This window comes from Bubalus bubalis, chromosome 9 (assembly GCF_019923935.1).
Source record: "Bubalus bubalis isolate 160015118507 breed Murrah chromosome 9, NDDB_SH_1, whole genome shotgun sequence".
NCBI classification, from domain to species: Eukaryota; Metazoa; Chordata; class Mammalia; order Artiodactyla; family Bovidae; genus Bubalus; species Bubalus bubalis.
In genome coordinates, this window is record NC_059165.1 from 12,472,744 (window position 1) to 12,489,139 (window position 16,396).

At 43.6% G+C, this 16,396-nt stretch overlaps 2 protein-coding genes across 5 annotated transcripts in view; one reads left to right on the forward strand and one right to left on the reverse strand.

The window, feature by feature from the left end:
- Nucleotides 1-12,901: 12,901 nt before the first annotated feature.
- Nucleotides 12,902-14,623, reverse strand: LOC123335198 (translation initiation factor IF-2-like). The gene is made up of 4 exons (XM_044948521.2): nt 14,388-14,623; nt 13,527-14,310; nt 13,249-13,412; nt 12,902-13,172 (listed from the first exon to the last, which is right to left on the reverse strand). Exons 1-4 carry the CDS (start codon nt 14,621-14,623, stop codon nt 12,902-12,904), a joined length of 1,455 nt encoding a protein of 484 aa, XP_044804456.2.
- Nucleotides 13,358-16,396, forward strand: part of CHD1 (chromodomain helicase DNA binding protein 1) — a 73,123-nt gene continuing 70,084 nt past the window's right edge. Inside the window, exons 1-2 of one of the 4 annotated variants that reach the window (XM_025292195.3) lie at nt 13,358-13,823; nt 16,044-16,243. In XM_025292195.3, coding sequence (XP_025147980.1) covers nt 16,191-16,243 — 53 coding nt within the window. In that variant the 5' untranslated portion in view covers nt 13,358-13,823; nt 16,044-16,190. Of the gene's footprint in view, nt 13,824-15,383; nt 15,461-16,043; nt 16,244-16,396 lie in introns of those variants that run through there. The other 3 variants (XM_025292193.3, XM_025292196.3, XM_025292194.3) reach the window with 3 other exon arrangements.

Consider the following 16,396-nt stretch of genomic DNA (forward strand, 5'->3'; position numbering starts at 1 on the left):
GACTTCTTGGGGTTCTGGACAGTCATCATCTGCCTGAGAAGGTGCACTGGTTGTACACCCAGAAAACCGAGCAGCAGGGACGGGAGAGGCGATGTCGCAGCGACCGCGCTTGCCAAACACCTCATCACCTGAGCTGTTCCGACCTGGGAAGGGCATAAAATGCAGGCCCAACCGAGTCTGTGCCTCTGAGGACTACCCGAGTGCCTGAACCTGAGCAGCTTAGACCTGGGAGGTGCATGCAGCCCAGGGCTGGCCTCAGACGGTTCCCAGCAGAGCAACCTAGAACCTGAGCTGCGTGGGCAAGGGAGGGCACACGCGCTATGAGCGTGAGCAGGCCCAGTGTGGCTGAAACACTGCAAGCACACACCAGTGTTATTTGTTTGCAGCATCCCTCCCTCCCCACAGTGTGACTGAACAAGTGAGCCTTAAAAAAGTGTCTACCACCGCCCCCTTTGTGTCAGGGTGGAAATCAGACACTGAAGAGACCAGCAAACAGAAGAAGCTAAAACAGAGGGAACCGCCTTGGAAGTGACAGGTGCCGCAGATTAAAACCCTGTAGTTAGTACCGACTACATAGGAAGGGGCCTATAGATCTTGAGAAATATAGGCCAGACCAAGGAACTATCTGAAAATGAACTGACACCACACTGCCCACACCACCACCAGAAAAAGCCCTAGATATATTTTTACTATTTTTATGATCATTTTTTTAACTTAAAAAAATTTTAAGTCCTCTATTACTACTTTAATTTTCATTTGTATAACCTATTACTTTTCAAAAAAAAGACCCTATTTTTTAAAGCAAACTTCATATATATATATATATTTTTTTTAATAATTCTTGTGACTTTTCTTCTTCTTTTAACGTTGAATTTTTAAAAATCCAATCTTTACTCTAGATTTTTAATCTTTGCTTTTTGGTATTTGTTATCAATTTTGTACCTTTAAGAACCCAATCTTTGGTACTCATTTTTACTTGGGAGAGAGATTACTGGCTTGAATTCTCTCTCCTCCTTTGGACTCTCCTTTTTCTCCACCAGGTCGCCTCTGTTTCCTCCCTCCCTCTTCTCTTCTCTACCCAACTCTGTGAATCTGTGTTCCTGACGGTGGAGACCACTTAGGAAACTGATTACTGACTAGATCTGTCTCTCTCCTTTTCATTCCCCTCTTTTATCCTCCTGGCCACCTCTGTCTGCTTCCTCCCTCTTCTCTTCTCTGTATAACTCCGTGAACATCTCTGAGCGGTCCAGACTGTGGAGCGCACATAAGTGATTACTGGCTAGCTTGCTCTCTCCTCTTTTGATTCCACCTCATCTCATTCAGATCACCTCTAACTTCCTCCTCCCTCTTCTCTTCTCCATGTAACTCTGTGAAGCTTTCTGGGTGTCCCTCACTGTGGAGAAACTTTTCATCTTTAACCTAGATGTTTTATCAATGGTGCTGTATAGAAGGAGAAGTCTTGAGACTATTGTAAAAATAAGACTGAAAACCAGAAGCAGGAGGCTTAAGTCCAAATCCTGAGAACATCAGAGAACTCCTGACTCGAGGGAACATTAATTGATAGGAGCTCATCAAACGCCTCTATACCTACACTGAAAACAAGCATCACCCAGGGACCAACAAGTTCCAGAGCAAGACATACCACGCAAATTCTCCAGGAACACAGGAACACAGCCCTGAGCTTCAATATACAGGCTGCCCAAAGTTACTCCAAACCCATTGACATCTCATAACTCATTACTGGACACTTCATTGCACTCCAGAGAGAAGAAATCCAGCTCCACCCACCAGAACACAAACACAAGCTTCCCTAACCAAGAAACCTTGACAAGCCACCAGTACAACCCCATCCAGAGTGAGGAAACTCCACAATAAGGAGAACTCTACAAACTGCCAGAATATAGAAAGGCCACCCCAAACGCAGTAATATAAACAAGATGAAGAGACAGAGGAATACCCAGCAGGTAAAGGAACAGGATAAATGCTCACCAAACCCAACAAAAGAGGAAGAGATAGGGAATCTACCTGATAAAGAATTCCAAATAATGATAGTGAAAATGGTCCAAAATCTTGACATAAAAATGGAATCACAGATAAATAGCCTGGAGACAAGGATTGAGAAGATGCAAGAAAGGTTTAACAAGGACCTAGAAGAAATAAAAAAGAGCCAATATAAAATTAATAATGCAATAAATGAGATAAAAAACACTCTGGAGACAACAAATAGTAGAATAACGGAGGCAGAAGATAGGATTAGTGAAGTAGAATGGTAGAAATAAATGAATCAGAGAGGAAAAAGGAAAAACGAATTAAAAGAAATGAGGACAATCTCAGAGACCTCCAGGACAATATTAAACGCTCCAACATTCGAATCATAGGAGTCCCAGAAGAAGAAGACAAAAAGAAAGACCCTGAGAAAATACTTGAGGAGATAATAGTTGAAAACTTCCCTAAAATGGGGAAGGAAATAATCACCCAAGTCCAAGAAACCCAGAGAGTCCCAAACAGGATAAACCCAAGGCAAAACACCCCAAGACATATTAATCAAATTAACAAAGATCAAACACAAAGAACAAATATTAAAACCAGCAAGGGAAAAACAACAAATAACACACAAGGGGATTCCCATAAGGATAACAGCTGATCTTTCAATAGAAACTCTTCAAGCCAGGAGGGAATGGCAAGACATACTTAAAGTGATGAAAGAAAATAACCTACAGCCCAGATTACTGTACCCAGCAAGGATCTCATTCAAATATGAAGGAGAAATAAAAAGCTGAGAGAATTCAGCACCACCAAATCAGCTCTCCAACAAATGCTAAAGGACATTCTCTAGACAGGAAACACAAAAAGGGTGTATAAACTCGAAGCAAAAACAATAAAGTAAATGGCAATGGGATCATACTTATCAATAATTACCTTAAACGTAAATGGGCTGAATGCCCCAATCAAAAGACAAAGACTGGCTGAATGGATACAAATACAAGACCCCTATATATGTTGTCTATAAGAGACCCACTTCAAAACAAGGGACACATACAGACTGAAAGTGAAGGGATGGAAAAAGATATTCCACGCAAATAGAGATGAAAAGAAAGCAGGAGTACCAATACTCATATTAGATAAAATAGACTTTAAAACAAAGGCTGTGAAAAGAGATAAAGAAGGACACTACATAATGATCAAAGATCAATCCAAGAGAAGATATAACAATTATAAATATATATGCACCCAACATAGGAGCACCACAATATGTAAGACAAATTCTAACAAGTATGAAAGGGGAAATTAACAGTAACACAATAATAGTGGGTGACTTTAATACTCCACTCACAACTATGGATAGATCAACTAAACAGAAAATTAACAAAGAAACACAAACTTTAAATGATACAATAGACCCGTTTGACCTAATTGATATCTATAGGACATTTCACCCCAAAACAATGAATTTCACCCTTTTCTCAAGCACACAGGGAAGCTTCTCCGGGATAGATCACATCCTGGGCAATAAATCTAGCCTTCGTAAATTCAAAAAAATTGAAATCATTGCAAGCATCTTTTCTGACCATAATGCAGTAAGATTAGATCTCAATTACAGGAGAAAACCTATTAAAAATTCCAAGATATGGAGGCTGAACAACATGCTGCTGAATAACCAGCAAATCACAGAAGAAATAAAAAAGAAATCAAAATATGCATAGAAATGAATGAAAATGAAAACATAACAACCTGTGGGACATGGTAAAAGCAGTCCTAAGGGGAAAGTTCATAGCAATACAGGCACACCTCAAGAAACAAGAAAAAAGTCAAATAAATAACCTAACTCTACACCTAAAGCAACTAGAAAAGGAAGAAATGAAGAATGCCAGGGTTAGTAGAAGGAAAGAAATCTTAAAAATTAGGGCAGAAATAAATGCAAAAGAAACAAAAGAGACAATAACAAAAATCAACAAAGCCAAAAGCTGGTTCTTTGAGAGGATAAATAAAATTGACAAACCATTAGCCAGACTCATCCAGAAACAAAGGGAGAAAAATCAAATCAATAAAATTAGAAATGAAAATGGAGAGATCACAACAGACAACACAGAAATACAGAGGATCATAAGAGACCGCTATCAGCAATTATATGCCAATAAAGTGGACAACGTGGAAGAAATGGACAAATTCTTAGAAAAGTACAACTTTCCAAAACTGAACCAGGAAGAAACAGAAAATCTTAACAGACCCATCACAAGCAAGGAAATTGAAACTGTAATCAGAAATCTTCCAGCAAACAAAAGCCCAGGTCCAGACAGCTTCACAGCTGAATTCTACCAAAAATTCAGAGAAGCGCTAACATCCATCCTACTCAAACTCTTCCAGAAAATTGCAGAGGAAGGTAAACTTCCAAACTCATTCTATGAGGCCACCATCACCCTAATACCAAAACCTGACAAAGATCCCACAAAAAAAGAAAACTACAGGCCAATATCACTGATGAACATAGATGCAAAAATCCTTAACAAAATTCTAGCAATCAGAATCCAGCAACACATAAAAAAGATCATACACCAGGACCAAGTGGGCTTTATCCCAGGGATGCAAGGATTCTTCAATATCCGCATATCAATCAATGTAATTCACCACCACATTAACAAATTGAAAAATAAAAGCCATGATTATCTCAATAGATGCAGAGAAAGCCTTTGACAAAATTCAACATCCATTTATGATCAAAACTCTCCAGAAAGCAGGAATAGAAGGAACATACCTCAACATAATAAAAGCTCTATATGACAAACCCAGAGCAAACATTATCCTCACTGGTGAAAAATTGAAAGCATTTCCCCTAAAGTCAGGAGCAAGACAAGGGTGCCCGCTTTCACCATTGCTATTCAACACAGTTTTGGAAGTTTTGGCCACAGCAATCAGAGCAGAAAAAGAAATAAAAGGAATCCAAACTGGAAAAGAAGAAAACTCTGTTTACAGATGACATGATCCTCTACATAGAAAACCCTAAAGACTCCACCAGAAAATCACTAGAGCTAATCAATGAATATAGTAAAGTTGCAGGATATAAAATCAACACACAGAAATCCCTTGCATACCTATACACTAATAATGAGAAAATAGAAAGAGAAATTAAGGAAACAATTCCATTCACCATTGCAACAAAAAAAATAAAATACTTGGGAATATATTCTACCTAAACCAACTAAAGACCTATATATAGAAAAGTATGAAACACTGGTGAAAGAAATCAAAGAGGACACTAATAGATGGAGAAATATACCATGTTCATGGATCGGAAGAATCAATATAGTGAAAATGAGTATACTACCCAAAGCAATCTATAGATTCAATGCAATCCTTATCAAGCTACCAACGGTATTCACAGAGCTAGAACAAATAATTTCACAATTTGTATGGAAATACAAAAAACCTCCAATAGCCAAAGCTATCTTGAGAAAGAAGAATGGAACTGGAGGAATCAACCTGCCTGACTTCAGGCTCTACTACAAAGCCACAGTTATCAAGACAGTATGGTACTGGCACAAAGACAGAAATATAGATCAATGGAACAAAAGAGAAAGCCCAGAGATAAACCCACACACCTATGGACACCTTATCTTTGGCAAAGGAGGCAAGAATATACAGTGGAGAAAAGACAATCTCTTTAACAAGTGGTGCTGGGAAAACTGGTCAACCACTTGCAAAAGAATGAAACTAGAACACTTTCTAACACCATACACAAAAATAAACTCAAAATGGATTAAAGATCTAAATGTAAGACCAGAAACTATAAAACTCTTAGAGGAGAACATAGGCAAAACACTCTTCTGACATACATCACAGCAGGATCCTCTATGATCCACCTCCCAGCATATGGGAAATAAAAGCAAAAATAAACAAATGGGACCTAATTAAAATTAAAAGCTTCTGCACAACAAAAGAAACTATAAGCAAATGAAAAGACAGCCTTCAGAATGGGAGAAAATAATAGCAAATGAAGCAACTGACAAACAACTAATCTCAAAAATATACAAGCAACTCCTACAGCTCAATTCCAGAAAAATAAATGACCCAATCAAAACATGGGCCAAAGAACTAAATAGACATTTCTCCAAAGAAGACATACAGATGGCTAACAAACACATGAAAAGATGCTCAACATCACTCATTATCAGAGAAATGCAAATCAAAACCACAATGAAGTACCATTTCACGCCAGTCAGAATGGCTGTGATCCAAAAGTCTACAAGCAATAAATGCTGGAGAGGGTTTGGAGAAAAGGGAACCCTCTTACGCTCTTGGTTGGAATGCAAACTAGTACAGCCACTATGGAGAACAGTGTGGAGATTCCTTAAAAAATTGGAAATAGAACTGCCTTATGACCCAGCAATCCCACTGCTGGGCATACACACTGAGGAAACCAGAAGGGAAAGAGACACGTGTACCCCAATGTTCATCACAGCACTGTTTATAATAGCCAGGACGTGGAAGCAACCTAGATGTCCATCAGCAGATGAATGGCTAAGAAAGCTGTGGTACATATACACAATGGAGTATTACTCAGCCATTAAAAGAATACATTTGAATCAGTTCTAATGAGGTGGATGAAACTGGAGCCGATTACAGAGTGAAATAAGCCAGAAAGAAAAACACCAATACAGTATTCTAACGCACATATATGGAATTTAGAAAGATGGTAACAATAACCCTGTATGCGAGATAGCAAGAGACACAGATGTATAGAACAGTCTTTTGGACTCTGTGGGAGAGGGAGAGGGTGGGATGATTTGGGAGAATGGCCTTGAAACATGTATAACATCATATAAGAAACGAATCGCCAGTCCAGGTTCGATGCAGGATACAGGATGCTTGGGGCTGGTGCACTGGGATGACCCAGAGGGATTGTATGGGGAGGGAGGTGGGAGGGGGGTTCAGGATTGGGAACACGTGTACACATGTGGCGGATTCATGTTGATGTATGGCAAAACCAATACAATATTGTAAAGCAATTAGCCTCTAATTAAAATAAATAAATTTAAATTAAAAACAAAACAAAAAACGTACTGGTCATAGCAAGCACCCTCTTCCGACAACACAAGAGAAGACTCTACACATGGACATCACCAGATGGTCAGTACCAAAATCAGAGTGATTGTATTCTTTGCAGCCAAAGATGGAGCTCTGTACAGTCAGCAAAACAAGACTGTGAGCTGACTGTGGCTCAGATCATGAACTCCTTATTGCCAAATTCAGACTTAAATTGAAGAAAGTAGGGAAAACCACTAGACCATTCAGGTATGACCTAAATCAAATCCCTTACAATTATACAGTGGAAATGACAAACAGACTTAAAGGATTAGATCTGATAAGAGTACCTGAAGAACTACAGACGGAGGTTTATGACATTGTACAGGAGGCAGTGATCAAGATCATCGCCAAAGAAAAGAAACGCAAAAAGGCAAAACGGTTATCTGAGGAGGCCTTACAAATAGCTGAGAAAAGAAGAGAGCAAAAGGCAAAGGAGAAATGGAAAGATATACCCATCTGAATGCAGAGTTCCAAAGAATAGCAGGGAGAGATAAGAAAGCCTTCCTCGGTAATCAGTGAAAAGAAATAGAGGAAAACAATAGAATGGGAAAGACTAGAGATCGCTTCAAAAAAATTAGAGATCCCAAGGAAACATTTCATGTAAAGATGGGCACAATAAAGGACAGAAATGGTGTGGACCTAACAGAAGCAAAAGATACTAAGAGGTGGCAAGAATACACAGAAGCATTGCACGAAAAAGATCTTCATGACCCAGATAACCACGATGGTGTGAGCACTCACATATAGCCGGAAATCCTGGAATGAAAAGTCAAATGGGCCTTAGGAAGCATCATTACGAACAAAGCTAGTGGAAGTGATGGAATTCCAGTTGAGCTATTTCAAATCCTAAACAATAATGCTGTGAAAGTGCTGTATTCTCCAGGAAATTTGGAAAACTCAGCAGTGGCCACAGGACTGGAAAAGGTCAGTTTTCACTGACACAGTTGCACTCATCTCACATGCAAGTAATGCTCAAAATTCTCCAATCTAGGCTTCAACAGTATGTGAACAGTGAAGGAAGCTCAAGCTGGATTTAGAAAAGGAAGAGGAACCAGAGATCAAATTGCCAACATCCGTTGGATCATTGAAAAGGCAAGAGTTCCAGAAAAACACCTATTTCTGCTTTATTGACTATGCCAAGGCCTTTGACTGTGTGGAGCACAACAAACTGGAAAATTCTGAGAGATAGGAATACCAGACCACCTTACCTGCCTCCTGAGAAATCTGTATGCAGGTCAAGAAGCAACAGAACTGGACATGGAACAACAGATTGGTTCCACACTGGTAAAGGAGTACATCAACGCTGTATATTGTTACCCTCCTTATTTAACCTAAATGCAGAGTACATCACATGAAATGCCGACCTGGATGAAGCACAAGCTGGAATCAAGACTGCCAGGAGAAATATCAATAACCTCAGACATGCAGATGACACCACCCTTATGGTAGAAAGTGAAGAACTAAAGAGCCTCTTGAAGAAAGAGTGAAAAAGTTGTCTTAAAACTCAACATTCAGAAAACTAAGACCATGGCATCTGGTCCCATCACTTCATGGCAAATAGATGGGGAAACAATGGAAATTGAGACTTTTTTTTGGGGGGGGGGGGCTCCAAAATCACTGCAGATGGTGGCTGCAGCCATGAAATTAGATACTTGCTCCTTGGAAGAAAATCTATGACCAACCTAGACAGCATACTAAAAAGTAGAGACATTATTTTGCCAACAAAGGTCTGTCTCATCAAAGCTATGTTTTTTTTCCAGGAGTCATGGATATGAGCATTGGACTATAAGGAAAGCTGAGTGCCGAAGAATTGATGCTTTTGAACTGTGCTCCTTGGACTGCACGGATATCCAGCTAGTCGATCCTAGGGGAAATCAGTCCTAAATATTCATTGGAAGGATTGATACTGAAGCTAAACTCCAGTACTTTCACTACCTGATGCAAAGAACTAATTGGAAAAGACCCTGATGCTGGCAAAGGTAGAAGGCAGAAGGGGATGACAGAGGATGTGCTGGTTGGATGGCATCACTGACTCGATGGACATGAGTTTTGAGTAAGCTTCAGGAGTTGGTTATGGACAGGGAAGCCTGGTGTGCTGCAGTCCATGGGGTCACAAAAAGTTGGACCTGAGGGGCTGAACTGATCCTTGGCAGACTGGGGTATTAAGTAGAAACCGTCCCTCTGGCCCCAGAATTTTTTACGATATTACCTTTACCTGTTATGAAGCTCTTCACTTCCCTTTTATCTAATTCACATTACTTAAGTTCTCAAACCATGTCAGTTCCTTTTCAGACTAGGGTTCTGTGCATTATGAATTCTCACGGCCCCAAATGTTTCTTCATACCATTTTTTTGAGTTATGATCTCCAAGCCTGATTGTTTCTTGCAGTAGACTTTAACTCGTCCGTTTTTGTTCTATTATAACCCTCCTTCCCTGTTCCTGCAGAATGCCTGGTATGCAACACAGTGAATGAATGTCAATATAATGCGATGGGGACAGGAGCTCACACTGTAGTATGGAAGCAACTCTTTATTTCAATATGATACGGTGTACCTACAGAATACAAAATTTCAATGTCCTAAAAGGGAGGTGAGAGAGCTGCATTACATTTCTCATAGGGTACTGGCACAATTGTGACAGGGTACTCAACAGCTGTTTTATTTACACCTAAAATAAACTGATTCATAAGATAGAGGGACTACATCCACTTATGAGACTAATACCTTCCCAATAACCTGAAGAAATGTGTGGCTAGAATATTGTCTCCCAGGTATTATGGGATGCAATGCTGGAATCAGACTGTGAAGGAAGTAATTAAAATATTATGTATGGAAATACATGTGGTACTAAGTAGTGGGGATTAAGCAGAAAAGCTGAACAACAACATATATGAGGTAAAATGGACAGTATACAAAGGATTTGGCAGAAAGGAATGATACCTTATCAAGGCAGTAATCTGATATTCTGAAGCTAGCTACTTAAACTCCCTCCCACCACCACCTCTGCATACTTAAATTTTTAAGTAGAATCATTGAATCCACTTCAATACCTATTTTATACAGTTGCTTCTTAGTGTCATCTCCAAGAATTTCACATCTGAAATTTAACTATGATTTTATAAGTTAGAAAAATCTCCAAATACTGTGGCCATCAACAAGGTGGGCGAGCTGTTGGTGGTTATCAGAACAATCTAGTTTTTCCAAATACTACTTAGAACCTCGAAATTGTGCATTTCAGAAAGGGACAGTTTGGCACGTGTAATTAAGAAAAATTTCCCAAGGTGACTGACTCCTGTCCCTGCCCAACACTGGGAACCATGGCTCCTCTCCTCTGATTTTTATGATCAAGCAAACAGAAAATGTCCAGTAAATTTTCATTATGAGGTGGTTTGGGACTTCATGGGTTCTGTTTATGAAGGACTTTGTAAATTTAAGTATCATATTTGGAGGGCTCTTTCTGTTTGGCAAGAACCTGGGGAACAATGTCATAGATTGAGATTCTAGGGTATTTTAATACTGTCCTGATTGTTTTAGCAGCTTCTTGTACACAAATCTTCTAAGCAACAAGAACAAATCTGGCATGCAAAACATCAACTGAACAGCAAGAGTGCTCATTGTCTTTATGCTGTGCATCTCATAACTCTGGTAAGTGGCTTTCAATCTATTCCCATCTAAGGATACCCACTGGTAACTAGTCCTAGCAGAGCATAACAGAATTAAAAACCTACCAAGTGCTGTCCTAGATTGTGTAATATTCTTTACAAAGAATATGCAATTTCCCAAATGGAAGATCAGACAATAACAATGACCTTTTGTTAGTGTTAGTTCCTCAATCGTGTTGACTCCTTGCAACCCCATGGACTGTACCCACCAGGCTCCTCTGTCTATGGAATTCTCCAAGCAAGAACACTGGGTAGGCATTCTCTTCTCCAGGGAATCTTCTCAACCCAGGGATTGAACCTGGGTCTCCTGCCTTGCAGACAGATTCTTTATCGTCTGAGCCACCAGGGAAGCCAAAGACCTTCTGGTTGATACTAATTTTCAGGAATTTTTCCTAGTCAAATGCTCAGATTATTTACTGTTGTCTATTGTTTTTAGTACCAAGAGGTAAACATACAGTTTGCTTAAACAAAGTGAAAATGAGAACTTACTGTACAGAAAAAATGTACTTTTGCCTTTATTTACCAACCGGCTTAAAAAAAAACTTTCATTTTTCCACTTACCTTGTATTTCTCCACAGTCTCAACAATCACTGTAAAATTCTGTGGAATCATAAAGTATATTATGATTTTACCACAATATAAATCTCCAAGTTTCAAGTATTTTATTACAGATTTGGCAAGGTTTTTTTCCTGCAAAAAAAGGTGCCTCGAAATTATATGAAGCATATCATATTCAAATGGCAACTCAGTAGTTTAAAAAGGCTTGACATGAACTTTCAACAAACATATAAAACTCCATACAGTAATCACTTTGTAAGACAACGGTTAAACTTGAAAACTTTATTATCTGAACCACACTTATTTCAAAAATCTGCGATGTTTTCTCAGGCTTTTATTTTTTACTTACCACTCTAGTAATCCAATAAAGAAATTAGTCTGAGAAACTGAAAGTTCCTATTAAGGCCCCTTTATCAAATTTTTAAAGCATGGTATTAAAAATTAGCACTTAGTTCCTATTTCCAGGGAATTCGGAGGTGGAGATTTGCACGATCTTATTATTCCTCATAACATTACAGCAATTTAACAACTAGCAAGCAAAAAAAAAAAAACAGATCATTTTGCAATCTATAGTGGTGTTTCATTTTGTCACACTATTCATTGACCACACATTTTTTTCCCCCCGAGTAGACTATGTACCTGTTTGCCTTACAATACTCTCCAAGGGTAAATATACCTTTCCACATAATAAATATGCATTTGGTGTTATGTTTGGATATCTTCTTGAAGGCTGTGAACCAAACTGTTTAAATAGCAGACGAAAACTGCAGTACTTCTCATGTATGAAAACAATTATTTTGGGAAGCAGATACCGCCAGTTCACTCATCTGACTTGGAGGGCAGGCCTTTACATCAAATCAAGTAACTGAAGAACGGGATATTAGAAAGTTTCAAAAATTATCATTAACCTGGAATGACTCAAGACTGATCTGTGGGCGAGAAAAATAATGGAGCGTAAAAGAAGTCCAACTTTAAAAGAGCTGGAGCGGAACACTACCACCAGGATTGAAAAAGTGTTTCTTTGGGAAGATCTATAAACGGGGGTGGGGGGCAGGGTAACGGAGTCCCGCAGTTACAGTTACGAAAGAAACCGTCAACTAAATTGCAGTTACGTTAACCTGAGACAGTTGCCAACGTCTCTCGTTGCATTTTTTTTTTAAACGTAGCGATTCGGCGGCGCACCCTCCAGTACCCCGCCCTCCAGAGACCTGGAAGTTTTTTTCTTGAATAAGGCATATAGGCTATACTACGAATGATTCCGGAAGGGTCACACTGGGTGGACAACTCGGTCTATCACCCTCAGCCTTCTCAGGTGCCTGGTTTCCCCTCCACCCCTACCCCCGAGGCAGCCTTTGTCTCAGGGCAACTAAGCCTAGGGAGCGGCGGGAGGAGACCACAGTTGCCCAACAGTTGGGTTCCCAGGCTGCCTCGTGTGACGCAGCGCCCCCACCTCCGCCCCTTAGGGCGGGCGCTCAGAACCGGCGGCCAGCTGAGGCCCGGGCGACCAGACCCCATGCCTGCCCCCGCCCCCGCGACTCCGCCAGCCCGCTCCGTCTTCAGCATCTTCCCACCTTCCCCCCTCACCCCCACCACGTTTCCCTAGTTCTTTCTCGGCCTCTTGTTTCCAGACGTCCTCACGCAACCGCCCGGAGTGACAGGAGCGTCCATACCCGCGGGTAGCGGGACTGCAGCTCCCACTTCCCGGACTTCAACTCCGGGACCGCTGAGATAGGCAGCCCCAAACCCAGGACCAGCGGCCCACCACGGTCGCCAGAGTCCGGCAGCCTCTGCGCGGCCGGCGTGCGCGCTCCCAGCACCGCGCGCGCGCCCTCCGCTCTCCGCCCCAGTTACAGAACCAATCGGCTTCTTCCTAAGCCTCCCCCCATTTCCCCCCACCCAACCCCGTTCCACCCCCACCCCCGGCTCCAGGACGTAGCCCCGCCTACCTCCGCGCGCGCGCACGCGCCAGCCAGCCAGCCGGTAGAGTTTGGCGTGCGCGTGCCCGCCCGTTCGCCCGCCTCGCGCCCGGTGGGGAAGGGGAGTGAGCAGAGTCTCTTACGTCGCGGGGAGGCGGAGGCGACGGCGACCTCGGTGGCGGAGGCGGCGGCGGCTACGACGGAGACGGTAGCGCTCGCTCTCTCGGCGTCATGGCGGCGGCCGGGAGCCGATAAGCGGCAGGAGTGGGCGCGCGCGCGTGGCCGCGGGGAAGACGGTCGCTGCTTACTTGTCGCTTTCGCTGGCCCTCGCAGTTGTTCGGTGCTTCGATAATGAATTGATTGTTGGAGCCGCTCTGCAGGGGGATCGCGGCGCGTCGGAGCCGGCCGCCGGGGCTTTCCCTTCCCCTCCGCGTCCTTCCCCTTCCCCCTCTCCCCTCCTCGCGGACTGCTGCTTTACCGCCGCACCCCTCCACAGCCCACACACGCCCCGGAGCCCCGAGGACGCCGACCGCGGGGCCCGGGCGCCGGGGAGGCCGCCTCTCCAGTCGGCTTCTTCCGCCCCGCCAAGCCTGCACGCCCTGCCGGTAAGAAAGGGGGCGGCGGGCGGGTCGGGATGTGGCAGGGAGGGAGGGACGGGAGCTGGCCCGGCCGAGGGCCGGGGCGGGGAGGGGGCGGGGGTGCCCGGGCGGCGGCGGCCCAGAGGGCCGGGACACCGTGGGCACAGGCCCGGGGGGCGCCTGCGAGGGCCGGCGGAGCGGGCCGGGCGCGCAGGGGGGCGTGTGAGCGGCGAGCGCAGGCCGGCGCCACCGAGCGCGCATCCTCCGGGCCGGCCGGCCGGGCGGACGTGCAGCTGGCGGTCGAGCCCCGGCCTCCGTCGGCGCGGGGCCGACCGGGCCGCGAGGCATGAGCGGCGCTGCCGGCCGGGGCGTGGGGCCGGCCGCCACCCCCGGGGCTTCTTCCCGGCACGTGGGGAGCGGGCCCGGCGGGGGGAGGGGACCCGGCCCGAGCGCGTCCGGGAGGACGCGGGCCGGCGTGTGGGAAGTTTGAGGCGGGAAGGGGGAGACCCCGGGACTGGCATGAGGAGTGGGGCGGGGGGTTGGGGGTGAGCCCCGGGGTCGGGGCGGGGGGGGGGGGGTAGTGCGCGGCGCAGGCTGAAGGGAGCCGAACGGCGGCGGAAAGCGCAGGGAGGGAGGTTTCCAGGCTCCGCTCGAGTCCCGCTTGGAAAACTTAGCCGGAGGAACGCGGCCGTGGAGAGGCCGGGGCGGAGGACGGGCGCCGCAGCGAGGGCGACGGGATGAGGGGAAGCGGCGGCGTCGCGCCGTGTGGAGGGCCGGCGGGGGCCGCGGGCGCCCGGAGCCTCACGGAGCGTGGAGGGTCTCGGCATGAGGACTCGACCGCGCAAAAAGGAAGACGGGGAGGAAAAAGGAAGTTAGAAAGTACCAGAGAAAAGCCATTTTGAGGGGGGCAAACGTGAAAGGTGAAAAGGAAAGAAGGAAAAGTGAACTTTTGTTTTTCCTCAGCGAAGAGAGACTTTCGGGAAAGAGAGGCAGTTTGCTAGAGTGCCCAGATTTTTGTTTGTTTGTTTTTTTAAGACCTGATCGTTTTAATAGGGAAGCTCTCTGGCCCGGTGGCCTTCATCTTTAACGTGAGGAACGAGTGTTGCGTGAAATAATTTTTTTAAGGGGGGAGGGGGTTTAACAGTTTGCTGCCAAGTCGATGGGACTCTAGTCCCTGGGGAATAAAAAACCGCGATCTCAATGTAGAGTTTGCGGTAATCGAGTTGGCAGCAGCCTGTTTCCCCCACTTTTTTTTTTTTTTTTTCTTGCGGAATGGAAATAATCGTAGGAGTCAGTTCTGTGTGCTCATGTCGGAGGGGCAGCTCTGCTCTCAGTCGCCCGTCTCGGTCGGTACTTTCTGGCTGGGGAAGGATCTGACGTCTCCTTCCCCCCGCTTCTTCCTCTCCCTCCCCTGCCAGAGATCTCCTTTGTTTATTCGTGGTTGGCTTGTAGGTGACTCTCCAGTGTTGTGCTGGTATTTTGAAAGGTGGAAATGTTGGCTCTTTAGTCTGCGATTTCTGCCCCGTACCCTTTTACTAAAAAAAAAAAAAAAAACCATAGTGTTTATCCTATACCTTTTTTTTCCCCCTCCAGTAGAATCTCTGCACGTCCGAACTGGATACATATTGTATTATTGAAACAAAACTCCGCTATTTAGTTTACCGGTAAATGTGAAAGAACACGTTTATTTTGATATGTACTTTTTTTTTTGGCACAGATTATGTGATACACTTTTACTATCCTGTTCTTATGTGAGCATTTTCAAAACTTCTCCCTCACTCTAGTGTATGAAGCCCTTGGTGATAGGAATTAGTGCTGGATTAACAGTAACCTTCCTCCCCCCTCCCCGCGCCCCTCATTTATTTGTTTGACCAAGTATCTATTAAGACTCCGTTTTTCTATATTTGGAACTTAGGTAGGTGTTAGGTACTACCACCCTGCTTTAGTTATTTGGCCATAATGTGTGGTGTATACTGTACATACACAGTTGCAGTTGGTCTGAAAGTTCTGTCACTCCACAAGCATTTTCATTTCTTCTGTCAAAAATAAGCAGTGGTGTGCTCAATTCTAATAAGTAGTCAAGAATGTAGTTAATAGAAGCCTAGGTATTTTGAGAAAAAGATCCCTACCCATTCCTTGCCACATCTAATCTAATTGGTTTAGGTAAATTAGTATAAATTCTGAATAGACTTCTTCAGTGTTTTTCTCTACAGGCAATTTTCTTCTCACTGAATTTTTTTTTTTTAGGTGAGTCAAAAAGGGTCCTAGGAAACCTGTGAATGTTGAAGAAAATTCATCTGTGAATTTTTAATATTCAAAGAGGAGTCAGTATTTATACTCATCTTTTAAACTGGGAAGATTTATATTTTATTTTAAAACTTCTTGATATTTACAATGAATGGACACAGTGATGAAGAAAGTGTTAGAAACAGTAGTGGAGAATCAAGGTAAGCATGTTATTACCAAGTATTTATTATGATAACAATTTAAAACTTATGTGACTGTAATTTTTAGCTTTTCTAATAGGTGGCAGAGTTTTCAGATCAGATTCACTCTTAACTTTCCACACAGTAAAAAAGTTTCTAATAAATGATGCTTTG

Bases quoted from the DNA above. Each gene is read 5' to 3' on its own strand.
- LOC123335198 (XM_044948521.2), bottom strand. From the start codon at position 14,623: ATGCCGAGACCCTCCACGCTCCGTGAGGCTCCGGGCGCCCGCGGCCCC. The intron at 14,311-14,387 runs GCGCCGCGCACT...TCCTCATGCCAG, and splicing joins CGTTCGGCTCCCTTCAGCCT to TCCCGGGGTCTCCCCCTTCC. The intron at 13,413-13,526 runs GTAAGCAGCGAC...TCTCCGTCGTAG, and splicing joins AGGGCCAGCGAAAGCGACAA to CCGCCGCCGCCTCCGCCACC.